The sequence below is a fragment of the Balaenoptera borealis genome, assembly GCF_965194805.1.
Source record: "Balaenoptera borealis genome assembly, chromosome: 20".
NCBI classification, from domain to species: domain Eukaryota; kingdom Metazoa; phylum Chordata; class Mammalia; order Artiodactyla; family Balaenopteridae; genus Balaenoptera; species Balaenoptera borealis.
The window spans coordinates 58,501,849-58,529,668 of NC_138879.1; the positions used below are offsets into that span (position 1 = coordinate 58,501,849).

Sequence of the window (27,820 nt, forward strand, 5' to 3'; positions counted from 1 at the left end):
TTAAAAAACTTTGTGCCTTCATCCCCACAGACAAAGACAAATAGCATCAGGGGCTGGAAACAGGTGCCAGCAGAAACCTAAAAACAGAGACAGCCAGCATTCTACAAGGACCCCCACCCAGCTCTCAGTGGTGGCAGCAGCCCTGCTCACGGCCCCAGCTGGCAATGACCATTAGTTACTTCATCTTCATTTCTTGCTGCTCAATCCAGGGGGCCCCAAAGGAAGTAACATGTGACTCAAGACACTGAAAATCTGTACCTCTCCAGGTCTACAGTTGAAAGTTCACTTCCGCCCAGGCTGTTGGAGCGTCGGTACACACTCAAATAAGGTTTGTTGGGTGCCACTGGGTGCCTGGCATTGGTCGACGAGAAAGAGAGCCTCGTGCTGTCACAGTATTTGCAGACCACTTGGAGAAGAGTGATGGTTAGTTTTAGGTGTCAAGTTGGCCAGGCTACAGCACCCAGGTCTTTAATCAAACGCTAATCCAGGTGTTGCTGTGACAGTATTTTGTAGATGTGGTCAACATCCACAATCTGCTGACTTTAAGTAAAAGAGATTACCCTTGATAATGTGGATCGGCCTCATCCAATTAGTTAAAAGGCCTTAAGAGCAAAACTGAGAGTTTCCAGAGGAAGAAGAAAGTTGGCTCAAGACCAAAACATCAGCTCCTAATCTAGAGTCCCAGCCTGCTGTTCTACCATACTGACTAGGACTGGCCAGCTCCCACAGTTGCCTAAGCCAATTCCTTGAAATAAGTGTGTGTGTGTGTGTGTCTGTGTGTGTGTGTGTCTATGTGTTGGTGTACATGCACTAGGTAGGTAGATATAGATATGGAGAGAGAATTTATTTCAAGGAATATATCCATAAGATGTAAATATAGATATAGATCTATAGATATAATTTACATTTATATCTCCTACTGGTCTGTTCCTCTTACTGGTATAAGGAGACTCACACATACACAAGGCATTACTAGCCAGCATCCTACGCGCTATGATTGGGGGAGCATCACACGCGGTACGTAACAGTGTAAGCCTAAGTCGGACTCTCCAGATCTGAATCTTAGGGCCGTCATGCACTAGGTGCACCATGACCTTGGGGCAATTCTTATGTTCTGCAAGCCTCAGTTTCCTCACCTGTAAAATGGAGATAGCATCTTCCTCCTGAGGTTACTGCAAGGGGTCAAAGAGGTCACCTGTCGCACCCGAGAACACACCGCTAGGAAGCGTGAAGCCAGGACTTCAACTCAGGACTCTCTGCCTCCAGTGCTCGTCCCCCTAACCCTCTGCCGTCACCTTCTCCTTGGGGATTACACTTCAGCTGTTTTTTCTTTAACAGACACTCTGCCCAAGACAGCCCGCATACGTTGTTACAGCTTCAACTCTGCTCTGCCGAGATGCCTCTTAAATTCATAGCTTCTGCCCAATCCTAAGGTAGAATTCCATGCTTCTATTGCATTCTGGTACTTGGATGTGACCACTGGCTTCAAACCCAGCATATCTTAAATTCAAACTCATCATCTTCCCCTGCCACTGACCAGTCCTGGCTTCATCTCTCTCTAGTTGTATGACCCTGGGAAAGCTACTGACCCTCCAAGCCTCAGAGTCCCCATCTGTTCAGTGGGGGGGCGGGGGGTGGTGATATGAGGAAAGCAGACACATATCCTGTATGCAGTACCTACCTCGGGGTCTGGTACATTGTAAGCACTAAATATATGATTGTACTTAGTCATTCAGCATCTATTCATTCATCAGCACTGGTTTTAATTTATTCTATAATAGGAAGCATGGATTTAGTCCTAACCCACAACTTGCAGGCTAATTTTCCAGGAAAACTATCATTTCCCACTAAATCGAGTAAATAAGATGCTACAGTATGGCTGTTTCCTTTTCACTTTATGTTGGTGTATTGCCATCTAGTGGACAATGCACAAGTTACAAGCAAAAGAGGAAAAGGGAGCGCAGAGAAACGCGATAATCCTAAAAGAAATGTTTACCGTGAAGACTGGTCCATAGCATTGTTGGATTTCAACAACTATCTGAAAAACATAAATAACAAGATGTGTTCTGAATAGAAAATAAATTGTAAATGAACACTACAGTAAGTTACCAGCTTATAATCTTACAATCTCTAACTTGCTCTAAGCAAAATAAAAAATAAAAGAATAAGCATTCTTTCCTGCAACTGACCGCTTTTCTCGATTTGAATTCTCCATGTCACATATTGGATGGGAATCTAAATCATAAGGAAGCCACTCAACCAGGGGTTAGACCTCCTGACTGCTCTACCTTTAACTAGCTAAGCAACTCTGTTTTCCTTTCTGAGTATGTTACCATTACGGAGTGCTTACCATATGCTTGAGACTATGCTGAATATTTTATATGGATTCTCTCACTTAATCATTAAGTTATTAATAGTGAACCACTAGTAATAATGATTATTTTTTTATTTCTCTCTTCAATCCTCTGACCTTTTGCTTCATGCATTTTGGACCTCTGTTGTCAAGTGCATATATGTTTATAATTGTTATGTCTTCCTGATGGATTGACCCTTTTATCAGTATGTAATGTCCTTGTCGCTTGTAACAATTCTGTCTTAAAGTCTATTTTGAATGTGTCATCTGACCTCATGGTTTCTGATGAGAAGCAAGCTTTTAATCTTATTGAGCATCCTTTATATGTGATGGATTGTTTTCTCTTGCTGCTTTCAATACTCTGTCACTGGCTTTTGACAATTCAACTATGACGTGTTTAGATGTGGATCTCTTTTGAATTTATCCTTAGAATTTGCTGCACTTCTTGGAAGTGCAGATTAATGCAGGTTTGTTTTTTTTTTCCAAGTCTTTCATGAAATTTGAGAAGTCTCCAGCCATTAATTCTTCAAATATTCTTTCTGCCTTTCTCTTGTCTCCTGGGACCCCCGTAACACATATGTTGGTGTTTGATGGTCCCACAGGTCCCTTAGGCTATGTTCACTCTTCATTCTCCTTTCTCCTCCTCAAACTGCATTATTTCAATTGGCCTATTTTCAATTGTTCTCTTTCATCTGACTGTTGAACTTCTCTAGTGAATTTTTCATGTCAGTTACCATACTTTTCAGTTCCAAAGGTTTCTATTTGCTTCCTTTCTATAAATTTTTAATCTCTTTACTGATATTTGCATTTTGTTCATAGCTCATTTTCCTACTTTCTTTTAGTTCTTTGCCCAAAGTCTATCTTAGCTCTTTGAACATATATGACGGCTGATTTAAAGTCTGGGCTTCCTCAGGGAAGGTTTCTGTTGAATTTTTTTTCCTGTGTACGAGCCACTGTCTTGTTTCTTTGCATGTCTTATTTTTTGTTGTTGTTGAAAACTGGAGGATTTCAGTAATATAAGGTGGCGACTCTGGAAACCAGATTTGTGGCCCCTTCCCTTTAATGCTTATTGTGGTGGTGGCTGCAGGTTTTTTAGTGACTTTCCAGAACTAATTCTGTAAATCCGTACTCTGTGTCACGTGTAGCCACTGAAATCTCTACTCAGTTAGCTTTGTCTTCAGCTAATAATCAGGCAGATATTTCCTTAAGCACCTGAAATAAGTCTTCTGCCTTTTGCTGAGGGGCTCATGCGTATTGGGGCACACCTTCAACACTACAGAAGTTTACAACTCTACCTAAGCCTTTATTTCCTGTCTGTGCAGAGCCTCAAGACCATCTAGAGACGAGAGATTAGGGCCTTTTCGGGTCTGTCCTGGGCATGCAAATCCTGTAAATGCATGTGACACATAGTCCGGGTGCTTGCAAATATCCATATAATGCCCATATATGTGGCCACTACAAAGCAGACTAATGCAGCTGCAGTGGTTTTAACTTGCAATTCAAATGCCATGAGCAACATTGACATGAAAACTGGTGAGACACTCTTGGTAAGGTACTGAAAGAGTACAACCTTCCTTCACTTGATAGTTGCGTTTTTGCGTAAGTCAAGTGCTGCAAATCTGCAACAAAAAAGGACTTACAGTCTAAGCTCAGATAATTATTAATCAGTGTCAATGCTCACCAGCTAGAGACCACGCGGAAAAGAACTGTGGTTGAACCAAAGTGGGTTTATTAGCACTTTTTGCACAAGGAAGACCACACACCATGGGGTGTCTCAGTACAAGGGCGCTAGGACGGGCTTATCAGAGAATTTGGGCCTGTGTTAGGGGATTTCAAGCAGGGTTCCATGAACCATAGTTTTAGTCCAGATTGGGTGCTTTCAGAAAGCAAAGCAATTCTGAGTAGGTATCTTAATAACCTTCATCTAGGTGGTAGGAAGAACAGAGTGGTCTGAGACCATACTCAGCACAGCAGCAGCAGTCTCCGCATAAGCCAGGAGAGGGGGTGTTTGCTCATGTTGTGTGGATTGCACGGTATTCTTGTTTCTATGCTCCAACATGATTACAAAGCGTCCTCATTTTTGTCTTGCTGCCTCATGGTCACGGAGCAGCCTCGTCAGATGCTGGTGTCGTAGAGAATTACTCACGTTCAAAGAGAACACCAGAGCCTAGCTGTAAGGGCCAGGTCAGCCTCCAGCTGACAGGGGTTGCTTGTCCTTTCTCTTTATAGCAGGACTGTCGTGTACATGATTTTCATGGGACACATGGCAGCTATAGAGATGTAGGACCGTTTGGGGTTGTGCAGGACTGTCCTATGCGCTACAAGCTCCAGGCATCCCTGGCCTCCGCCCACTAAAATAACCAATCAGCGTGCTAACCAATGATTAACACATTTACAAAAACACCCTCCCCTGGGGGTGGCACCACCCCAAGAGAACTCTTGAGGGTGTAGGCTCTAAATATCCTAAATCCAACCCCCAAATCACATTAAAGTAAGAATATATACGTAGGAGTACAGCAGCCTACGCCCTCACAGAACTATTTCACCAAATAGTCCTGTAATGGCTTTGCATAGAAAGTTGGCTTTAAAAAGGCCATCCAGCTCCAAGGCTATTTATTTACTGTAGAAACGGCGCCAACGGCATCAGCCATAGCAGCAGCCGGTGCTCTCTACATAAAGCCCCCGTGAGAAGTATGTGGCGGGCGCTGCCAGTTTCCTACCCAACGTCCCTTTCTCCTTTCTCCCCTAACAAAACCTCACTTTTACTCAAGGCAGCCACGTGCCCCCTTCATACCTGCTTTTCCAGACTTCCGTACACCTGGGTGACACCACTTTGGCCAGTGAGATGTAAGTAAGCAGAAGCAAAAGTCTACAGTGGTTTCTGAGAAAGCTCTTGCTTTTCTGCTAAAAGGGAACAGATAGGACGGGGACCTCCGCTCTCCTTCCTTGCTTATAAACAGATGAGTCATCTTCAGCTGTGACAGTCATCTTGTGACCCTGAGGCCATGAGCATGGGGACAAAAACCAGCTTTCTGAGGAACCGTTTAGTAACTGCATCAACACCAGCAAGTGCCCACTTTCAGACCTCCTCTGTAGAAAAACACACAAACCCTTTTTTTGTTTAAGCCACTATTATTTGTGGAATTTCCTGTTACTTGCAGTTGAACAAATTACTAATAGAGAAAACAGTTAAACATCAGATAACTTAAGAAATAAGAAATGGAGGTTTATGTTGAGCCTTGACTGTTACAACCAAGTGGGGGAAAAAAAACAGTGCTCAAACTATATGAGGGGCAGGGGTTTGAGTCAAAGCTTCAGTTTTCTTGGCAGGAAGCCAACAGCTATTATAGAAAGTTGATAAGTCAAGAAACACTGTACGAACAGTAAGCATTTTATTTAGTATGGAAGCAAATACCCCAAAACCTGCAGCAGCTGAAGAAGTTTGCTTCTCGGGAGCAGAACTGAGAGTCGGATAAGACTTGCATTTCTTTGTAGCCCTTCGGTTTTCTGACCATGACTGCTTTAATTATTATTTTTTAATTAATCGTAGTGGGGAAAAGTTATACATAAGACTACATTTTTTCTTGGCACTAAATTTAACTTCTTCAGGAAGTGATAAGATTGCTCTTTTCCTTGTAGAATAACAATATTAAGGTTTTAAGGAATGCTTCCTGCTTCTCACAAGAATTTGATATTATTTCGACTTTATTTTTAATTGAAAAATGTATGTGACATATGATTTGAGAACGTGTTCCTCAAAACCAGGCAGACTTTGGTTTCACCTTCCCAGCAGTGGTTTGCAGCAAACAGTGGCTCGGGGGCTCCTTGGAAAATGGTAGTTAGGGGCTGAGCGGGCGATTCCAGAACCTCCAAACCTGTTTCCTCTAGAGCAGCTCTGCTTTGCTCATTACAGATATTCATTCAGCTTTGACACAAGACTTAGAAGAAAGAGCTCTACTAGTTTGAACATCATTGCACTGCCACAAAAGTTAGCACAGCTGAACCTGACCTGCAAACATACTCAGTTTGACTTCACATATGTTTTCTTTTTTTCCTTTTAAAATTTAATTTACAAACATTAAAAGATCAGATTTCATATAAACATCCAGATTTTCCATTCCTCTTAAAAAACTGAAAACCCTAGCAACGCAGGAACCACACTCCTGAGTGGCAACAAGTGGCTGGAAATGAGAAGCTCCTGTCCCTTTAGATGGAGGTGGACGCTCCTAGTTGAATTTTCACCCGGTCAACTTCACCTGTTTGTTCTGATTAGAATTGGTGACACTGCACTAAGGGACCAGATTCCAATTTCTTTCCTTTCAAAAGGAAATAGCATGGAACGGTGGAGAAATTACTGAATTAGGACTTAAAAGTTTTCTGAGTATTACTTGTCAGTTGTGCACCTATATTCGTCAGAAGAGGCTATTACGTTGTTATGTTATGGAAACAAATTAACCAGGAAATCAAGTGACTTCACACACCAAAAGTTTATTGCTCACTTACGCCATTCGTCCAACAGGAGCACGTGGGGGATTCTGCTCTACAAGCCACCCAGGGACCCAGCTGGCCGAGGCACCATCTCGAGCACCACTGGCTGCCACAGAAGGGAAGAAAGATTAGAGACTCTCACATCGGTTGCACCTTCCTCACCCAAAAGCGATGCAGGTCACCTTCACTCACATCACACGGGCCATAACTGATCTCATAGCTTCAGTTCATCAGGGAGCTGGTGGGAAGTACCGGAGAACAAAGGGAATACTGGGGAGCACCACTGTCTCTACTACACGAAATCGTCAGTAAATTATTTTACTTTTCTCCGTCTTAGCTGTTCATCTGTAACATGAGGTTATTCGTGATCTCCCTCTAGAGGTTACGGGGGAAATCAAATGAGGTAATAGACATAAAAGAACTCTGAATGAGCTCTAAAGAGTTTTACAAATTTAAAGGGCCACAGTACTGACACCATGGTGGACTTACTGTGCCATCACCTCCACACAACCACACACACCCTTGCCTATGTTTCAGAGCTGTGGGCCAAACAACAGGCACACTGGGGGCTACAGAATGCAATGTTACTTTCATTTTAATTGCACCATTCAGTCAGTTCACCTGTGCTCAAGGCTGACCAGGGAAGATAAAAAAGAAAGCAACACCTGCTACCCTCGGTCTCTTCAAGTAGTTTTCCAGTCTTGAAACGTTTAAAGTATGTGTGGCAGATTTTACTTTCCAAAGATGGCTGCTATGTCCCCTCCCCGTGAACTCAGGGGGACCTTAGTGGCTGCTTCAACCAGAGTATGGCAGAAGTGACACTATGTGAACCCCGAGCCTAGTCATAAAAACGTCACACACTTCTCTGGCTCCCTGGGGAAGCCTGTCTTAGACCCCAGCTGCCAGGCTGTGAAGAAGCCCAGATGAGCCTCCACAGAGAGACGACCCAGAGGCCACAAACGTAGGTGTTCCAACCAGCACCTGGCTGAGGTTCAGCTGACAGCCACCATCAACCTCCAGATCCGTGAAGATGCCCCCAGATGTTTCCTGCCTCCTGGCCAATGTGCAAAACCCGGCCTTCAAATCTCTCAGCCGAGCCCCAGACTGTGCAGCGAGGAAAGCTGTCCCCACTGAGCTCCACCCAAATTCCTGACCCACAGCTTGTGTAAGCGTAATAAAATGACTGTTTTACGCTGCTAAGTTTTGGGGTGAATTTTTACACAGCAACAGCATCTGGAACAGCTGGACTCGTTAGCATCTATAATATTAGCTTAGTTACCTCACAGAGAAAAGAGCAAATATGTATTTGCTGAACTATTACATCTCAAATACTGTACTAATGGAAACAATTATGGGGGTTGCTGAAAATATACTGTATTGATAAGAATTCACTTAGGCTGTAGCAACAGAAAAACCAAAGCAATAACACTTAAACACGACAGAAGTTTGTTTCTCGCTTAAAAAGTCAGACAGGCAGTTCAGGGCTGCTGGCCCCATCAGAGGGAACTCAATCTCTACCTTATTTCTCTGTTCTCAAAATGAGGCTTCCACCTCATCGTCCATGACAGCTGTTCAAGCGCCATCTATTCTGTCTACATTTCAGCTAAGAGGGGTGAAAAGGGGAGGGGACGCGCATGCCGGCCTTCTAAGAATACTTCCTGGAAGCGTAGCCAAGGTGCAGCAAGAAAATCTGGGAAAACCTGTCTTTGTTGCCATGTCCTGGCTAATAAATGGGAAATGAATAGAAGGGAAAAATGAATATTGGGGGATAAACAGTAGGTCCTGCCACGTGCATATTCCAAAATTCAATTCATATTTGGTTTAGGATTGCAGCCTCAAATAACAACAGTTACCTCAAGAGCAACCCCCCCATTAGACTCTCAGCTCTACAGACTGACACCAGATCTTTCAGGTTAAATAAAAACATTTACGCAGCATCCACTTTCCTCACCAGACAAGTATAAATAAAATGGGAAACAAGCACTTACCAAATTAATGACTTAGTAAATTAATGATTCGTACGAAAGGAAAGGACATTTAGAGACAAGTATTTCCTCTAAAATCAGTAATATGTCCTGATGGGTCTTCCTGTAATCAGTGTCTCCTTGGGCAAGTCAGTCAATAACCTGAAGTCCTGTTTCGTCACCTATAAACCGGCATCACACGTAACAGGCTTGTCGTGAGGATCAAATGAGATTACGAGCATCAAAGTGCTTTGTAAGCAGTAGAGTTTTATACAAATATAAAGTTATGCACCTTCAAAGCTATCACGCCAATAAGAGACATTCAATTAAACAAAACATCTTCAAAAAATTTTTAACAATGTATAAATACAATCACAAAATAATCTATCTGCCGATTAAAACAAAATTTACAGTACCTACAACAGAATTTACAGATGCCTACAATAGTTTGCGGATTGTTACATATATTGTTTTAAGAAATACCATTAATACATGATTTACAATATCCCCATTATAGCAAGAAAAAAAATAGATTCGTAAAATAAAACGTCTTTTAGGCATTTACAATGCCAAGTATCGAAATGATTATTCTCACTATGACATAAGAATAATACTCTTTTAGTGGTAAAAGATCGATTTCATTAGGCCAAGGACCACTGAAGAGCTTCTGGAAGGTTCCAAAGTAAAATCTGGCTATCTTTCCCCAAAAATAAATAGAACAGCAGCAATGCCTACGTATCCCATGAACATAAACTACGAAAATTCCTTTTATGTTAACTGGGCCTTAAGTACGTGACTCATTACAAATAAAAATAAACAAAATTTTAGAAACCAGTTAACACCAATAGCCCAAATTTGGTTTTTACCTGCCTGTAAACGCCTAGGATAAGAAGTTTCATCATGAAGTATGTATTAAGTGTAAAATTAACAATTATTTCTAACTCTATATATAAGCCAAAGTGCTCATTCTTACCATGGAAGCAAAACCTAAAATAATCTACAGAAATAGTATGTAAACACAGAGAGTTCTGAGATAGACTAGGAAGGTCCTTCTTGTTCTGTGGGTCAAAATGCAAAGGTCTCCATTCCATATGGGCATGAACACAAACACTTCCGTTAATTTAAGACACATGGATCTTACACAACTATGTGCATACACATAGGTACACCATGAACCAAATGTTAACAATGTTTCTAGCTACACCACACCTTCAAGCCCCATATGCTAGAAAGTAAAAACTTAATATGAAAACTACTTTTCCTTTTTTTTAAAGTAAACTTTAAAATGGAAAAACAAACCCAACACTCCTCTTTGCAATAGGTACTGAGTTCTAAAGGTTCAGAGTCAAGACCCCCTTCAGTTGTTCCCAGTGGAAAGAACACGCAGGCTCCCTCACTCTCTTCAGGAGGTCTGATCGTCTCCAGTGGTCTGCAAAAGAGAAACAACTCCGTAACACGAAAAGCTAGTTTACTTGCAAAAGAGAAACAACTCCGTAACACGAAAAGCTAGTTTACTTGCAAAAGAGAAACAACTCCGTAACACTAAAAGCTATTTTACTTAACATACCAGATTTAAAGCACTAGGAAAACATTTCGTAATTGCCAGCACAGCCAGCTACTACATTACCTGGCATCCCATGGCCCAACTATGTTAAAAATTACTGTCATGCTAGAGAAGTAAAGCAATGGGTCCACCCAGATGTCCAGCAAGTCACTCTCATTTGAGCAGAGCATCAGCAAGTGCCATGTAAGTCTACTGACCCTGTCCATGTATGTCAAGCTCAAGGTTCAATTTCACCTGAATGCTGGTAATTGTAAGGGAAAAAAAAAACCTATTAAGCACACACTTGACAATTACCATGAGGTGGACCTTACCCAGCAAGGTATACTGGGACTCTGCAAAACCCCTCAGGAGGAGAGTCATGTCCCTACAAGAATCCTCATTTTCCCTACTTCTTAACTTTTATATAAGAGAAACCGTACAGGAAACGGCACTGGATTTCAAGAGAGCTGGGTTAAGCCCTAGCTTTGCACCACTTTGTTTCTGTATGTTCCTGAGAAGTCACTTAGCCTCTCAGGGCTTTAGTCACAAATGTAATCCTTGAACCAGCAACATCAGTACCACCTGGGAACCTGCAAACACGCGACCTATGAGACCCGGCCCCAGGGCAACTAAATAAGAAACTTTGGGGGTAGGATCCCACAATCTGTGCTCTAGCCCTCCAGGAGATTCTGATGCATGTCCCAGGTTGAGAACCCGTAACCGTCCTGTATAACGTTACCTGCCCAACCTACTGCATGAACACAAACACGAGACATCACTCATACAAAGACCTAATCAATTTCCCAAAGGTTTTACCAATTACTATTTACCTATGAAAACCACTTACCCCATGGGAAACTCCGATTTAAATCTTCATATCGGGGAACTATAGTAAAACCTATACATCCTTCAAAAACAAACCGAGTACTTTAAAACAATCTTTAACTATATGGGCTTATTATGTTTCTAACTTGTTCTTACTATAAACCCTAAAACCATACACTATATTGATACATTCTTCAAAATTGTTCATTTAGAGCCACCGGAAGTAATGGAAAGCAACTGAACTTCAGCTAATTAAAAAAAAAAAAGTTATCAATGAACATTTATCCCTCTGGTTTTAAAATAATTTCAGGATATCGACAATACATTTCTGGAATGCCCTAAAAGCCTCCAAAGCGAAATTAAAATAACTTTATCATCATCATGTCATACTTAAATAAGTATGTCCCTTTAAAAAACTTTTAAGTACTTCATAGAAATTAAGCACTACAAGAGTTAGAAATCATCATTGCATTAGTCACTGACCGCATCCAAATCACCCTGACACCCAGAGAACACTTACTTGTCTTAGAAACTGCTTTCCCAGGTACGATGTAGCCATGCTGGTTAAATTCCTCCTGCTGCCCACTTTGCACCTGACGTAGCCATACAGGTTGGCCCCTTGCAGCACCACGCCCATGATAACCACCGCCTGGGAGAGGGGAATAACCAACAGTTACGGGCCTGACGCTGACTGACTGTCTCTCTGCCATAAACAAAACGCGAAGACTGTCTCGGGAAAGAGCAGGAAGAGGAAGCTCTGTGAAGGGGGGTTGTGGCCGTGAGACTCCCGTGCGCCCTCCCTCCCAGAGCAGACCCGTCCAGTACGCGCTCTGCACCACCCAACAAGCACCCATCAACACACATGCTCTGTGCCAGCCCCGGGGGTGCAGTGGGGGGACCATTCTCTAATATTTTCCATGGTTCTGTGAGTAAAGATATAAAAAAAGTAAATGAGACTCAGAAGGGGCTCAAATGTTAACTATTTCCTTAAGAATTCCAAAAGAATGGTCAAGAGATAGATCAAGTTCAACACACTGAAAGCACACAGAGCTGAGTCTCTGCTCTATGCTAATGTGTGGGCAACAAGTGGCTTCTAAGAAAGCAAACCGGTGCCTCAAGGTAGCAATCAACAGGGGTTTGCCTTCTGTGACAAGGAGGTGGGGGGAGTGGGCAGAGGGGGACACAGCACTAGGAAGAAATGCACTTCAACAGAGTTGTTTCTTCCTTGTGGCCACAATCCTATAGGTGACCCCACTAAGACCGCTAAGGATTGAGAATAAGAAACGCAAGCCTACTATTTAAATATCATTGAAGAAAAGTTAATTAGAACAACATGAGGGGATCCCACGGTTAAATATTCTACAAAGCTTTTCTGTAAAGGGCCAGATGATAAATATTTTAGGCTCTGCAGGCCATATGGTCTCTGTTGCAAATACTCAACTCTGCCATTCTAGCCCCCGAGCAGCCACAGGCAATATGTAAACAGGCAAGGCTGTGTTCCAACACAAATTTACAAAAACAGGCTAAGGCCAGATTTGGCCTGCAGGCCACAGTTTGCCAAGCCCTGTTCTAGAATAAGCAAATGGTCTGAGAGGCAGGAGGGCCAACGGTCATCAAGCCCATCACCGCAGAGAACGGTGGGTGCGGAGGCTTGAGGGACGGGATGCCCCCTTCCTGCCCTGTGGTCTTAAAACAGGAGCCCAAACCGCCTTTCGCCCCCTCTCCCGGCTCCGCTCTAGGGAAGGGGAAGCACTGCCACAGAAAGGCTGGGCTGCCTGCCCAGGGGGAGGTGAAGGCTCCAGGGGCTCACAAAGGATCTGAAGCAGGAGGGCAGAGCCACGACAGAGCAACAAGAACCCCACCGCGTGAGGGAAGGAACCCCAGCAAGCCAGCCGAGGCAGCCGGCGGCAGGGCTGCGGTCCCCTCCTCACACCTGCACCTTCAGGCGACCAAACCGCAGCTCACAGCAGAGCCCAGACGTCTCAGGCAACAAGGCAGGCAGGCAAGGAGAACTCACCCACACGAAACCAGCATAAAGAGAAGGTCTGGACAGAGCTGCCACTGCGAACAGGAGCAAAATGGGGAGGGGAACAGGGAAAGGCAGCTACGCAGAACCACAGCAGAAAACCAAAAGAAGAAAGGAACACAGTATGCAAAAGGCAGGCGAAGAATTGATTCTAAAAAGAAACAGAGTCCACCAAAATAAACGCGTTCCTGAAGCATACGTCACCCTACAGAAGAACCTAAAGATAAGAATTCAAAGAGAATGAAGGTAAGACAAGACACCAGAAGGAGTTGAAAACGGAGCCGGCAGAGCTCAGGAAACGCTGAGAAGCCCTTGCTAAAGCAGCCCACTCCGGTCTCCCTGGCACTCTCCACTCTGTTACCTTGTATCACCTTTCTAACAACCCTTATTTGCTGTCTGTCTACACGCTGCTCCACTAGAACCCGGTGCTATCGGAGCAGTTATCTTGTTTATCAGGCCCTTAATCATATCCCCAGCGCCCAGGACAGCTCCGGCATATGGCAGACTCTTTTAAAAAGATGTGCTGAGTGAATAACCAGAAAGGAAAAAGATGAGAGATGAAAGCATTTAAGATGGTAGATGAGAACAGATAAAAATGATCCAACACAGAGGTAACTGGTACCTCAGAATTAGAGACACCAAAAAAACAGAACATAAATAAATGTAAAGACAAAAGAAGATAATTTTCCTGATTCAAAGCAAAACCTGTGCCTGCATATTAGAGGGGCACACAGTTTCCAGAAAAAGCAATACAGAAAGATAAACACAAAGACAATCTGGTTATGTATGCTATTTTAAAACTTCAAGAATGATTAACAAAAATTATTTGTCCAGGGAGAAAAACAATTCACTGCCTTACACAGAGGTTAAGTAAGCCAGGCCTCAGATTTCTCTACAATATTCAATATTAGAAAATGAGAAAGTAATGTCTCCTAAATGGTGAGAGAAAAAAGTTGTGACCCAAGAATATTAACTTAGCCAACTCTTTATTCAAGAATAAAGAAACTTTTTTCAATGAAGAAATAAAGAATTTATTCAAGCATAAAGAGTTTATTCATAAAGAAAAGAAAAAACAAAAGTTTATTCAAGAATAAAGTCAACAGGCTCATATTCTTAAACATGACAGGGCCAAAGGAAAACAACACCCACAAGTTTTTTGAAAAAAATCACCCAACAATGAAATTCAGCCAACCAAGAGGTAAAGGAGAAGCTGCAATAAAAGGACTGAATCAATTTATTTAAAAGTAGATCAAAGACTGAACAACCAGTAACAAATACCGTTTCAAAAGGTAATTGTTATAAACCTTGACAACAAAAATAAAACTGGAACAAACAAAGCTCAGGCATAGAAAGGGAAGAAACAAAGGAGGGAATGTAAGAGTGTTTATTTCATTCTCTTTCTAAACAGTCTCTAAGTCAATAAACAGGAGTAAGTATATTACTTAAAATAACTAAAGTAAGACTACAACCAACAAAAATCCAGAAGTGGAAGCAGGGAGGAAAGGTGGGAGAAGGCATGAATGTTAACTTTACATCTTTCACAGCAGGAAATCAAGACATTAAATACATTTCTTAATTCATGAAAGAGGGTATGATACATGAAATGCATGAAAGAGGGTTACGTGATACAGATAACTACTAGAAAAACTAAAAACAGAAAATACACCTTCCAAATCTCAAAAGGGAAAGTATTTATGTACGTGTATGCACAAAGGAAAAGAGAACCTATACAGCGAACTAGACAAGGAAATATTAAAAACAGGGGGAAAAAACACAATTAAGGCCAAAATACATCTGATACCAGTAAGTATTAAGTGAGATAAAATCAATTATTAAAAGAATAAGACACACAGTTTGGGCTAAGTGACAGATTATATTTTCCAAAGATGGTAGCAACTGTATCTCCACATGCTCTTCTAGAACCTTCTTACGCCCCCATCAAGCTGTAGAGCCTAATTTCCATTCTCCTGAATGTGGACGGATGCCAAAAGTGATGCTGTGACTTCTGAGGCCAGGTGGTTGTCAGGGGCTGAACTTTGTTCCCCCAGAATGTATATGTTTATATATATATACAATCCCAGGACCCCAGAATGTGACTGTATTTGGAAACAGGGTCTTTAAAGAATTAAGGAAAAATAAGGTCACTAGGGTGGGCCCTAATCCAATATGATAGGTGCCCTTATAAGTAGAGGAGATTAGGACTCAGACATGTACAGAGGGAAGACCACGTGAAGACACCGGGAGAAGACAGTCAACAAGCCAAAGAGACAGACCTCCACAATTGGGAGAAAATAAATTTCTGTTGTTTAAGCCACTCAGTCTGTGATACTTTGTTATGGCAGCCCTAGCAAACTAACACAGTTGTACAAGGTAATACAGCTTGTGAGCTAAAACACTCTCAACTGGAGCTGTGACCCTCCGAGTAAGCAGTCTAACGGCCATGAGGCCACCAGCCTGTAATGAAGCCCCAAGCAGCAATGTGGAAAGGCCGCGTGAGAGGCCATGGGACCCCACAGAGAGGAGAAGCCTCACCAGCCCCCAGCCACTGTCTGACCACAAGTACAAAAGATCCCAAGCCAGAACTTTCCAGACAAGCCCTTTCCAAACTTCTGAACCAGTGAAACTGCGAGAGATCATAAAATGACTGTTGCAATAGATAACCAGAACAGGTTACCAACCAGTATTTTCAGAAAAGACCACTCTGTTAGTTCCAAACCAAGCTAAGCATGTTTGGAGTTTACTGACCATCCCCGACCGACAAGATTATGTGATAAATGTGGTAATCACTGAACAAGATGGGCAAAATCAAATTCTGCTAAGCACCTGGAGAACCGGTGAGATGGAGTCTTTCACAGGACTCTGCTCTCTGCACTTAGAGAAAAGCAGAGGTGAGAAACCAAACCTGGGAAATACATGATGAAGCTGCCTATTCAGGATGGGCCCCTAATGTTAACACAGGTGGTCCACCAGCCACCTTAGTGGGTCACTGACAGCTCCACACTGATACTCACCAACCACTTCACTCTGAAGGAGAAGAGGGCACTAAAGGCAAATATTACCCACAGCACCGGACAGGCAATGAGTCCTAACCAGAAGATTCTTGACTCAGCCTCTGAAACAGTTTTACTGTCTTGAGAAGAGGCCTACAAAAGAACATGAATTTAATAACCAATGTTCTGTGATACTTATCAGCAAAAAGTTTAACATTTTTAATGAAAAACCCCTTACCCTCAAATTCAAATAAATTAATACAGACAACCCAAGTCCCAAGTTAGAACTCCTACCCCCTGCCCCACAATCCCCCTCAAATAAAACAGTAGATCTACCACTACTGTAATTTTTGGAACTGATCTTAACGTACTTTGTTTTAAATCGAGAATGTTTCATTTTCAGGGCAGAGTGGACAGTTTGTCATCACCCAAGACAGTAAGGGTGGCCTCTGATAGGCTTCTAGTCAATCCTTCTTGCACTTTCACTGATTATTCATCAGCAAGCTTTGAAAGATGCCTTCCTAGGTGAGGATTCAGGAAATCAAGGCTATGGTCATCCTGGAGACTAAAAGGTCAAGTCAGGGTCCACAGGAAGAAATGGAGTCAAGGGATTTGGACAATGACCAGAATGTCTCAGCAACACCCAGGAATTTAAAAGGGCGCTGAGTGGTTCCCAAGGTAGATTTTATAAGATAAAGGACTCTGGGCTCACTGGGCACAAAGCTGCTTTCTGAGGAGTCCCAGTCAGGGCCCTTGCAAGCAGAAGGCAAGCAATTTAACTGGCGCTGTCTCCAGGAACTTTGTCCTCTGGCTCCCAAACTGATTTCCACTGCAGATAAGCAGGCTAACCCGAAACAGAGCAAGGTCCCCTAGGGCTTCTGAGGGCGCAGCCTGAAGAACAGACTGCTCCCTGCTTGACTCAGGTTTTCTATCCAGCTGCAACCCTCCTCTTTCCTTCTCCTGCGCACGAACGGAGGAGGACCCCGGGGGCAAGGACAGACGGAGCCAGTGGAGGGAGCTACACTAGGCAAGGCACACCGGGCGGAGGGTCCCAAACAGAGACCCTTCAAGCAGCAGCCCCTGGGAGGCAGCTAAGCACGCGACATAAACCCTGAGCCCAAGCCCTCTCAGGGTTCTTTCCTGGACACGCCCCGTTTCTAGTCGGAACTAAAGAGAAACACACGGCAAGTTTTAAGGCCATCTGGTTCTGTGCTATACCATGCCAAGCGATCTGGGGCGGTCCCTTATGTGTACATGCAGCTGAAGTGTTTAGGTAATTGACCCTTAAATACTCAAATGTATCTACACATAAGTTTTTGAATGACACTCAAAAAAAAACAAAACAAAACAAAACAAAAGCAGTTTACCTTCCTGGACTCAAACACCCAATGGCTTTTTCCATCTTCATCAATATGATTCCACCAGCGCAGGCCAACCATTAGTCTACCTGTGACATTCTGGTAAAGATTAATATATGCACACACATTTTAAAAACATTATTTACAGGTCTACCATAACATCGTATCTTAGTGTAACAGTTCACAAACAAGAAATCATCAGCTTTCCCGCCATAATATCCAGTTAAAGACCACTACGTACCAGGCCTGGACAAAAGAGTAAATAAAATGGCAATGGCAGGCCCCACAGGGGCAGAGGTGACAGGGTCAGCACATCCATAAAAATTACCCTTCTTTTCCCTCGCGAACTCTTGTCCTTTCTCCAGTTCCCTAATGTGTTTCTAAACCCCTTGCTCTTTAGCTACTGGGACCTACTTTTTCCTACATATCCTGACCACAGCTACATATACTTTATAACTATGTATCTCTAAAAAAGGTTATGGACTGAATACTGTGTCCCCCCAAATTCATGGGTTGAAACTCTGCCCCCACCCCATCACCAAGTGACGGTATCAAGAGGGGGCCTCTGGGAGGTGATTAGGATTAGATGAGGCCATGGGGGCGGAGCCTTTGTGAATGGGATTAGTGTCCTCATAAGAGTCGAGACAGCTTTCATCCTCTCTCTGCTCTCAGTCATGTGAGGATACAACGAGACATTAGCAGTCTGGAACCGGAGGAGGGCCCTCACCAGAGGCTGACCATGCTGGCACCCTGATCTTGGATTTCCAGCCTCCAGGACTTGGAAAAATAAATTCCTGTTGCTTGTAAGCCACCCAGTCTCTGGTATTCTGGACAGCAGCCCAAACGAAGACTATGGTTATAGGCACTGACCTTCATTCAGTACTTGAAATGCACCAAGCTCTTTCCCTCTTAGCTAATGTAACAAATTGCTGTGATAGCTTCCCTAACATAATGAAAGGAATACAGAAGGAGAAGAAGAGGAGGAGCCTTAGAGACCAAACTTCGTTTTGTAGAAATGCTACCAATCAAAGGTTAAGTAAAAGAGAAGAGCTGGCAAAGAAGACCGAGAACAGCCAGAGGTCTATTTTAGTGGCACTTTCAAATAACAGCTCTTAGAATAGTCTCAAACTCCTCCATTTTCCCATTTTCCAATTCTTTACTTGCTGTTTTTGTCATTATTAGTTTATTGTCCAAATTTCTCTCAAGCTTATTATTTTTGTTTTTGAAACTTCTAGACCTCTAATTATAAAAGCCTTTTGTCTATTGTTTTTCCTGTGAATTCAGCTTTAGACACATTTCAAAAGTTTAAATGTAGATGATCATTATCATTAAGGTGTAAATAATCTATATTTACAGTTTTTATTTCCTTTTTAAGCCAAGATATTTAGCAGAATGGCTCTTTTTAAAAATCCCAATTTTGACAACCTTTTTTAATTATCTCCAGTTCTGTTGTACTGGACTAGAAAATGTAGCTGCTTTGGGCAATTTCTTTGGATTTTCTTCATAGTGATATTTAGTCAACTTTTGTAAATGTTCCACAGGAACTGAACAGGAAGGTATTATGCCTCTACATACAGAGTTCCAAATACTGCTATGAAAGCGACCTTGTTATTTCATTCAGATCCTTCAAACCTTACGTACTTTTTGTTGCTTTGATCTGCAAAGGCAGTGGTTTGTTACACTTCTGTCACGACAGTGTTCCTCCATCTTCTCTAGTGTTTCTAGTAGTTTTTCACTATCGTTTGATGTGATGTCGTTCTGTGAATGATCCTCACCGTGACTCATCAACTGACCTTTCTTGTTCCACTGAATGCTGTCTTACTCTCATTTCTGTTTTGTCTGATAATAATACAATGTCAAGTTTCTTTTTGTTTGAATTGGTCTTATCTTTGCCTTCTTTTACTTTTTCTATTGTTACAATTATAGATAGATGTTTTGGGTTGGACTTTGATTTTTGACCAAATCTAAGAATTTTTATCTTTAAAAAGAGGGTTTAATCAAATTACATCTAGAGCTGCAACTAATATGCTACTGCTCCCATCCCCTTGCACTCTGCCCTGTGATATTTCAGGTGCCTGGACGCTTGCTTTGTTCTTCTCTTGACTTATGTTTTAGTTGCTCCTGTCTTCTCCAATGTTGTGGAAGACACACAATGTTTTAAATTTTACTAATAGTTACCATAAAAATTTGAAAACAACTATTTATTCTTTTTTTTACTATATTTCTCAAAATAAAGAATAAGACAAAAGCCCTATATGGGTTATAACATTTAAGTTCTTTTCAATTTTTAAATATCTTATCTCTTATTTTTTTAATAATTATCTTCTTTTGACAACTGCCTTGAGATTTACAACTACGACACACTGCTGTTCTAACTACATTCAGAACCCTGCACACCCCCTTCCCCAAGTCCATTTAATAATTTCCCCATTCTTGACATCTTAATTTCATATCTCAATTGTCTGCATATCTGTAAGTAATTCTGCCACAGATGAAAGGGTATTTTTTAAGCCCTTGTTTTTAAAAAAAAAAATGTTATCAGAAAATATACTTTCTGGCCACATTTTTTTTTTTTTTAATTTGTCGTGCTGCGTCTTGCATCCCGGGATCTCAGTTCCCTGACCAGGGATTGAACCCAGGCTACAGAGTGAAAGCCCGGAATCCTAACCACTAGGCCACCAGGGAACTCCCTCTGGCCATATTTTTTAAAACTCTAAGCCCACAAGGATCTAATTATATAATTTTTGGAAATTACCAGGAAGAACTGACTGAAGGTGGTGTTCTATTTGACTAAGCAGAAATTACATGAACAACAAAAAGAAACGTTCCTCAAAACAAAACTGTGACCTGGATACAGTAAACACTTTAGAGCATAAAGCAACAGAAGAAATTCAAAGAAATACAAGGCAAAGAAGACTGTACAAAAGAAAAGCCTACAGGAAACAGACCTTTGTAATCTTTATTCTCAGCATTTTGTGGCCTACGGAAACTGGCCACCACCAAGCCAACCACTTCTGATATCTGTAACAATCAAAAGATCTAAAAATGGCTGGGTTGGTGGGCATGAGCAGAGCTGTAACATCTTACTGGTTTTTGAATCAATATACATACCTCAAATTCCAAAAGTAGCTTTTGCCTTTTTTTTTTTTTTGCCTTCAATTCTTCCCCCTACCATTTTATTATGAAAATTTCCAAATACACAGAAAAGTCAAGTTTTACAGTGAATACCCATATACCTATCGCCTAGTGTCTACATTTAACACTTTATCATAGTTACTTTACCACATGCCCCTCTATCTATATACCTCTCTCTCCATCCATCCATCCATGCCTCTACCTACCACTGCCTCTGAGTTTGAACCACTTCTTACACTCTTTTCTACCCCTCCAACAGGGTCCCTCAGCCTCAGCACTACCCACATCTTGGGCCGGATGATCCCTTGACGTGGGGGGCTGCCCCGTGTGAGCACCTTAAGATACGTAGCAGCAACCCTGGCCTCTACCCATGTGACACCAATAGCACACTTCCCCCACCCCCAGTTGTGACAACCAAAGATGTCTTCAGATACTGACAAACGAACGTCCCCCTGGGGGTCAAAACTGGCCCTGGCTGAGAGACACTGCCCTCAAGCTCACATAGGAGCCTTTGCAATGGTCGGTACTTGAGTATTTGCGGACAAACTACCCTGGGGTCTTATCTAGAAATCATACACGGCAGAGCCGGAGGTGACCCTGAAGCGAAACCAGTGGTGAGGATTAGAAGTAATATGTGTAGTCAATAGCTGCTGGTCACATTTTTATTTGTTTGTTTAACTTTAAAGCTGATGTAGGTTAACATAAAGCACAGACAAGTCAGTAAACCTACATGTGATCTGCCACAACTGGCACTTTGACACAGGTGAGGCCTAAGGTAACAAAAAGATAAATTAACACCAATCGGAAATGCTAAGTGTCATTTTTTTTTTTTTTTTTTTTACTGTTTACACGTCATTCAATCTCATCATATAAATACGATTTTAAAATAAAAACAATCAAACCTACCTTGACTGCCCAAAAGTCACATGACAACAACAAGATAATTGTCACCATACAGGCAATAAAGCTGCTGCTGAACAATTCACAGAGAAGATAGACTATAATTGCACTGACTCGAAAGAATAAATGGAAAAATGATGCCACTGGATGTCTGAAAACCAAAACATAATAAAAGAAATGCAATTACATTTACAACAGGTACTGCAGATGTAGATGAAAATGTTTCAGCCATAGCAGAACCATGCAGAGTCTTGTCAAAATAAAAGATGACTTGAGGAAGAAGCAAACCGCCTACCTCTCTTTTTTCATAAGTCCCATTATTTGACTAGGCCCTGCTGTCACAGAGAATACACTATGTAAACGTGACTTTAACACCTCATTGATTATAAACTTTCACAAAATACATAACAAGAAATTTTACCAAGCTTAGAGGAATTAGGAAACTACACTCTTAGGACTGACTGCTATTTTCACATGTCTAAAAATCATGCCCTAAGAATTTCTAGGCCCTCAGAAATCACTTCAGGCATTAAGACAAAGTAACCATCAGGCACAGTTGCTGTTTTACCAACAGCTTCGTTGTGATATAATCCACACGCCACACAACTCCCCTATTTAAAGGGTATAATTCAGTGATTTTTGGTATACTCACAGAATTGTGCAATTATCACACAATCAATTTTAGAACCTTTTCATGACCCCAAACATAAAGCCTAAACCCATGGGCAGTCACCCCCCATTTACCCCAATCCCACCCTTCTCCAGTCCTAGGCAACCACTAATGTACTTCCCGTCCCTATAGATTTGCCTATTCTGGACATTTCACATAAACAAAATCATATAATACGTGGTCTTTTGTGACGGGCATCTCTCACTTAGAGATGTTTTCAAGGTTCAGGTAGAATTTGATTTCATCAAGTGAATTTCTTTAGCGATAACTAAGTTTGGAATAGAAATATATTTGGCTTGATATTCTCACACTAGTTGATACAAAAGATACAATCCTGAAATTTGCATAATAAATCAAAATGTAATATATCTACAGAAACTATCTAAAGAAATGGTGCATTCTTGGTACAAAAGTCAGAATTAAAAACACCAGTGTTCAAAAAATTGGATTTGCAGATTTGAAAACTCAGTATTGAGTAAAATGCCATATGTCAATTATTTCCAGGGAAAACGTGAGATGTCACCTCACCTCAGACTAAAGAGCAAAGCAGCAATTCACAATATTTACCAGCACGTCACAACCACTCTGCCCCAAACCCCGTCGCTGGCACCAGGCGATGGACAGAACAGCACCAGACACTAACCCGAGTCTTGTAACTTATTGTCGTACCTGATTTTGGATTTTTTTGGCCTACTAGTTGTCTCCTCTTCTGCATCAAACAGTGAAACATCTTCAATGTCATCATTACTGTCCTGATAGGAAAAGCAAACATCCATGAAGCAGAATGAAACTCCGTATTGCATGCCTACTACATGCAAGGCAGCACGCTAGTCAATACGGAAGACGACGGCAGGACGCGGTCACGGCCACCTGGAACTCACAGCCTAGGGAAGGGGCGAGGGCAGTTCCCTCCCCCGAACCTGATCACCTGGCCAAACCCCACGTGGCAACCCAAGCACCTGCCGTCTCCATCCCACCCAAGAAGCTGCCAAGCGCAAACTCAAGGCAGCCACCGTCAGGCGGCTCTCCCAGGTCAGAGAAGGCGGAGGCTGCCGAGATAAACTGTCTCTGGCTCCTCCACAAAATCAGCTGACTGCAGCCCTGTTTTCCCGACCCCTCTCACAACTCTGTCCCTTTTCCTCCAAGGTTAAACCAGCTACTTGTAGGCAGAATCCCTTCTCTTCCCGCCTCCTTGGGGGCGTGTTCCATCACTCTTCCCTTTATTTACAGTCTCCTGTATCTTCAGGTCCTCCTGGTGGATGTTTCCCATCAGCATGCAAGCTCCTTCAGGCGCCCTTTACAGCGTGAAGAGATGTTTTAAAGTCCTGATGCTGAATCTCCCTTCTGTCCTCGACTTCCCTTCCCTCCTCAACCTCAGGTCTCTAAGTGGTTCGCACCTCAGCTCACTGCCACTCACCTGCAGCCTCAGCCAGGCTTCACACCTTCACCCCTTCACAGTGCCAGCCCCTCCACACTCACCTGCCATCTCTGGTCTCACCCCCGCTCTACTCCAGCCCCTCGTTACCCAGAGTATCTCCCTAAATGGAGAGCATTCCATGTCACCCCCCTGCCCAATCTGTCCAGCGGCGCCCCTCCCTGTACAGGATAAGACTTCAATCCCTGAGGCACAGCAAACCAGAGCTCATGGCAGCTCACGACCTGACCCCATGCTCACCTCCTGACAACGCTCCCTCCCACTGAGCACTACAGCACCGCTGTTACGACCTGCTCTCGGGAAAACACTTCGGGCCCTCCCACCTTTCTGCCCTTCATGCTCTCTCTACCCAGAAGCTCTTCCCTTCCCCACCCCCTATGAAGCGGACCAGCAGGCAAACACCAAATCACCTTTCAACTTTCAGCTCAAACACTGCAACAGCTGAGAAACTTGCCCTGAAATCCCCAGGCACCCCGCTTCCCACGTTCCCACGGCACTTGGGCAAATCTCCACTTGAACAATTATCTCGGGATATTCTTACTGCACGTCTACTCCTCCTACCTCCTCCTAGACTCCAAGCTACTGGAGGGCAAGTTCCGTCCCTGCACTGTAATAAATCCTAGTGTCTAGCACAGCACCAGGCCAGGCGCTACAGTATCTGTTGAAGGCATGAGTGAATAAACAAAGGAGCAATCACCTACGACACGTGGCAGACTGTCATCAGTGCCAGAAGTAACGTGAGTGCAAACAGGAGCAGAGGGAAGGACCAGGCCGTGGGGAGGCTTCCAGAAGGAGAGCTTACCCGCTGGGCCTCCTGCTCCCTCTGGCCCCTTGACTAGGTATCTGTTCACAGGCACAGAAGTGGGAACACACAGAGTACGTATGGGGAAAGCCCTCGTATTAAATGAAGGTGGAAGAGTGGAGTGACAGCTGAAGCTAGAAAATGTAAAATGGATTCACATCTATGAGACCAGTGGTCTCCACCTTGGCGACACGCTAGAATTCTCTGGGGGTACTTTAGGCAAGAGGGGATGGAAACCAGCGCACAAGTAAAGGGCTCGACTTAAGAGTGCAGCACCGGGACTTCCCTGGTGGTCCAGTGGTTACGACTTCGCCTTCCAGGGCAGGGGGTGTGGGTTCGATCCCTGGTCAGGGAGCTAAAATCCCACATGCCTCGTGGCCAAAAAACCAAAACATTAAAAAAAAAAAAAAAAAAAAAGGTAAGCAATACTGTTTTCGCACAAATTCAATAAAGGCTTTAAAAATGGTCCACATCAAAAAAAAAAAAAAAAAATGCAGCACAGACAGTGCAGTTACATAAAACAAAGGCAGAGTAAACAGGAGATTACGAGGAAAGCTGGAGATGGCAGGCGGTGTGGACACCGATGGCTTCCATCTTCTCAGTGAAACGAGCAGCAAGGCTAGGGGCTGAGAGCAGATCAGGAAGAAACGCTGCAGGTCTGAGGGAGAAGCCCTGGAGAGCAGCCTAGGTGGGAGGGAGAGGGGGCTACGGAGGGGGCAGGGTGACGACTGCCCGCCGGCCCTAAGGGCTGGCTTGAGGTGCCTGGCCGCAAGCTTAAGTGGGAACAGTCAGCGCCGTTGTGTGTTTTTCTCCAGCCTCCTTCAGCCGGGGCGCAGGTGTAGACCGTTTTTCTCCAGCCTCCTTCAGCCTGGGCGCAGGTGCAGACCATTTTTCTCCAGCCTCCTTCAGCCTGGGCGCAGGTGCAGACCGTTTTTCTCCAGCCTCCTTCAGCCTGGGCGCAGGTGCAGACCGTTTTTCTCCAGCCTCCTTCAGCCTGGGCGCAGGTGCAGACCATCATCCGATTTTCCCCACTCAGGTCTCCTCCCCCGAGCGGTGCTTTCCGACCCTAAATCCCGAGGCTGTCCTATTCGCAGACACCTGCTATCACATCACCCCGGCTCTGTGATCGCCGTGTGAAAACTACCTTCAGTCTTCTAACTTATCTTGCCTCCACACCCCCGGCACCCTCCAATTCACCCTCCGATTCAGGGCAGGAAATCGTCTGTGCGGTTCGCAGCCCTTCCCCGGGGCCTAGGACAGTGCCTGGGCCACAGGAACCCCTCAAGACGAAAAAACGCCTACAAAATCTAACTAAAAGTTTAGCTTTTTTAAAAATAGGAAGAAACTAAGAAATGATTCTTACTAATCTCTGGTCCTACACATGAGGGCTGTAATTAGCTCGGAGGGGCAGATGCGGACACGGGAGTGGACCAGCCACCTCCAACGCTGCTGTGACAGCACAAACTTGAACGCGAGGACGGGGGGGGGTCCCCTAATCCCACGTGCGGGGCGGCGGCCCCCCCTCCCCTCGCCCGGCCACACACGACGTCTCCGCGGCCGCCCGCCCGGGCGCGACCCCGCGCCTCTCACACCCGCGCCGGCCCTCAGCGCAGCCCGGACCCCAGCCCCGCCCCCGGCCGCCCCGCCCGCCGCCCACCCACTCCTCCTCGGGCTCGGGCAGCGGCCCCGGACGCTCAACACGCGCCCCTCAGACCCTGCAGGCCCGGCCCAGCTGCCGCGGCCCTCTCTCCGCGCCCACAGCCCCTTACCTGCTGCAACATGGCGGTCCCGCGCCAGCCCCACTTCCAGGAGCCACGTCAGCGCCGCAGCCGCGGGCCGGGGACCGGAACAGACGAGGCGGGGTCGCTACGGGCTTGGAGGAGCCGGAGTAACAGCGGCAGCCCGACCCAACTTCCGCTTCCGGGCCCTCAGGGGAGGAGCATGTGGGGGCGGGGCGAGCGTAGGGGCGGGGCGATTCGGAGTGGGAGGATCGGGGCGGGGCTAGAGAGGGGGCGGGGCGAGAAGCCAGGACTCGGGCTGGGGCACGGGCCGGTCCAAGCAGGAGAGGAAAATAAAAGATGCTACTTTAGGGACTTCATGGTTTGTCGCCTGGAGATGTTGCTGCTACCTACAGAGTGTCATTCCGCTAGTGTGGATGTCCTGAGGGCAGGGGTGGGGGTCAGGGGCATGATTATTCCGTAGTTTTCATTTCGTTTGAGTGTTTTACGATGATGTATAATTCCGTACAGGATTACTTTTGTACCTTAAATAGTGGAGGCAGTTGAAGAAATAAATGTCCTCCTGCGAAGGGGTAAATGTTGTTAAGAAGAACGAGGCAGGAGGACCCTATACATGGCGGGTCTTATTAAGGGAGGAAGATAGACCTGGGAAACAGTAAGGAGAGAGGCTGAGAGCGTGGGCCCCGGAGTCTGAGCCCCCTGGGTTTGAGCCCGTCTACTCCACTTAACCAACTATCTAGCTAACCTCTATGTGTCCTTCCCTTCCTCGGTAAGGTGATGATAATGGTATCTCTACAGGGTCCATACCTACTCAATAGATGTTTTCTTATCACGGTTTTAAGTTTAGCCGTGAATATTGTGATCTTGCCCCTTGAAGGAGCTGAAATTCAGGGACTTTATGTCATCTTTGAAACTGTGATTATAACAATATCCTATCTGCCCAGCCTGCTGTCAAACTGCTGTTGGAAGGCTCATGGAATAATGTGTAGAAGCATGTTTCCTTAATTGAAGGGATTCTTTCCATTCAAATCACAATTTTTACATGGCTATTTGCCAGTGCTACCTTAAACCTGATTTCCTAATAATGGAGAAAAAATTCTCCAGGGAGAGAAAGCTTGAAAAATGATGGTATTCCTGCACCTGGAGGTGAAAGCGGAGGCTGGGAACAGGTGGCCTGTGCATCTAGCCTGCCCATGCCAGGGTTTTGGTGGCCCACTCAGTGTGTGGGTTGTGGAGTTTTGTGGGGTTGCTGTTTTGTTGTTTTGTTCTGCATTCTGCTTGAATGGTTTCCATCCTACACCATGCTGAGCTACTGAGTAGGAGCTACCCCCTTCATATGGGGCTTGAGCTCTTTGATGGGCCACAGCCCCTATGCTGGGCTGCCCACATCTAAATCACCTGCCTGGCCCCTGACACCAACCTCAGCAGGCTTAAGTAGCAACCTCGACACACATGATATTCATGTAGAAAGGATAAATGTGCCTAATTCTCTTCCAGAGGAGTTAGCCCTGAGAAGGAAAAATGCAATTTGAGGGCTTCTCCTTTTAGATTCGTAATTGAACTCATTGAGCTTCATCACGCTTCCATACGAA

At 44.2% G+C, this 27,820-nt stretch overlaps 2 protein-coding genes across 5 annotated transcripts in view; both read right to left on the bottom strand.

The window, feature by feature from the left end:
• TEKT3 (tektin 3) overlaps nucleotides 1-6,927 on the bottom strand; it is a 178,246-nt gene extending 171,319 nt beyond the window's left edge. Inside the window, exons 1-2 of the mRNA XM_082373360.1 lie at nucleotides 6,857-6,927; nucleotides 1,997-2,038 (exon numbers count right to left, since the gene is read on the bottom strand). The gene's annotated coding sequence lies outside the window, so the exon portion shown is untranslated. The remainder of the gene's footprint in view (nucleotides 1-1,996; nucleotides 2,039-6,856) is intronic.
• LOC309618897 (Golgi apparatus membrane protein TVP23 homolog B) lies at nucleotides 6,822-26,414 on the bottom strand. 4 transcript variants are annotated; one of them, XR_014238664.1, is made up of 8 exons: nucleotides 26,259-26,414; nucleotides 22,922-23,004; nucleotides 21,589-21,733; nucleotides 17,557-17,646; nucleotides 16,211-16,342; nucleotides 11,694-11,822; nucleotides 10,105-10,234; nucleotides 6,822-8,987 (listed from the first exon to the last, which is right to left on the bottom strand). XR_014238664.1 is itself a non-coding variant. In XM_082373375.1 (7 exons), exons 1-7 carry the CDS (start codon nucleotides 26,268-26,270, stop codon nucleotides 10,208-10,210), a joined length of 618 nt encoding a protein of 205 aa, XP_082229501.1. In that variant the 5' UTR covers nucleotides 26,271-26,414; the 3' UTR covers nucleotides 9,053-10,207. The 4 variants fall into 4 exon arrangements, 3 of the variants coding, with proteins under 3 accessions (XP_082229501.1, XP_082229502.1, XP_082229503.1); XM_082373375.1 differs by lacking the exon at nucleotides 6,822-8,987 and having other exon boundaries at nucleotides 9,053-10,234; XM_082373376.1 differs by lacking the exons at nucleotides 6,822-8,987; nucleotides 16,211-16,342 and having other exon boundaries at nucleotides 9,053-10,234.
• Between the last annotated feature and the right edge of the window lie 1,406 nt (nucleotides 26,415-27,820).

Bases quoted from the DNA above. Each gene is read 5' to 3' on its own strand.
- LOC309618897 (XM_082373375.1), bottom strand. The intron at 17,647-21,588 runs GTAGGTTTGATT...AATCTTTACCAG, and splicing joins GTGACTTTTGGGCAGTCAAG to AATGTCACAGGTAGACTAAT. The intron at 10,235-11,693 runs GTAAGTGTTCTC...TCTCTTTTGCAG, and splicing joins GAAAGCAGTTTCTAAGACAA to ACCACTGGAGACGATCAGAC.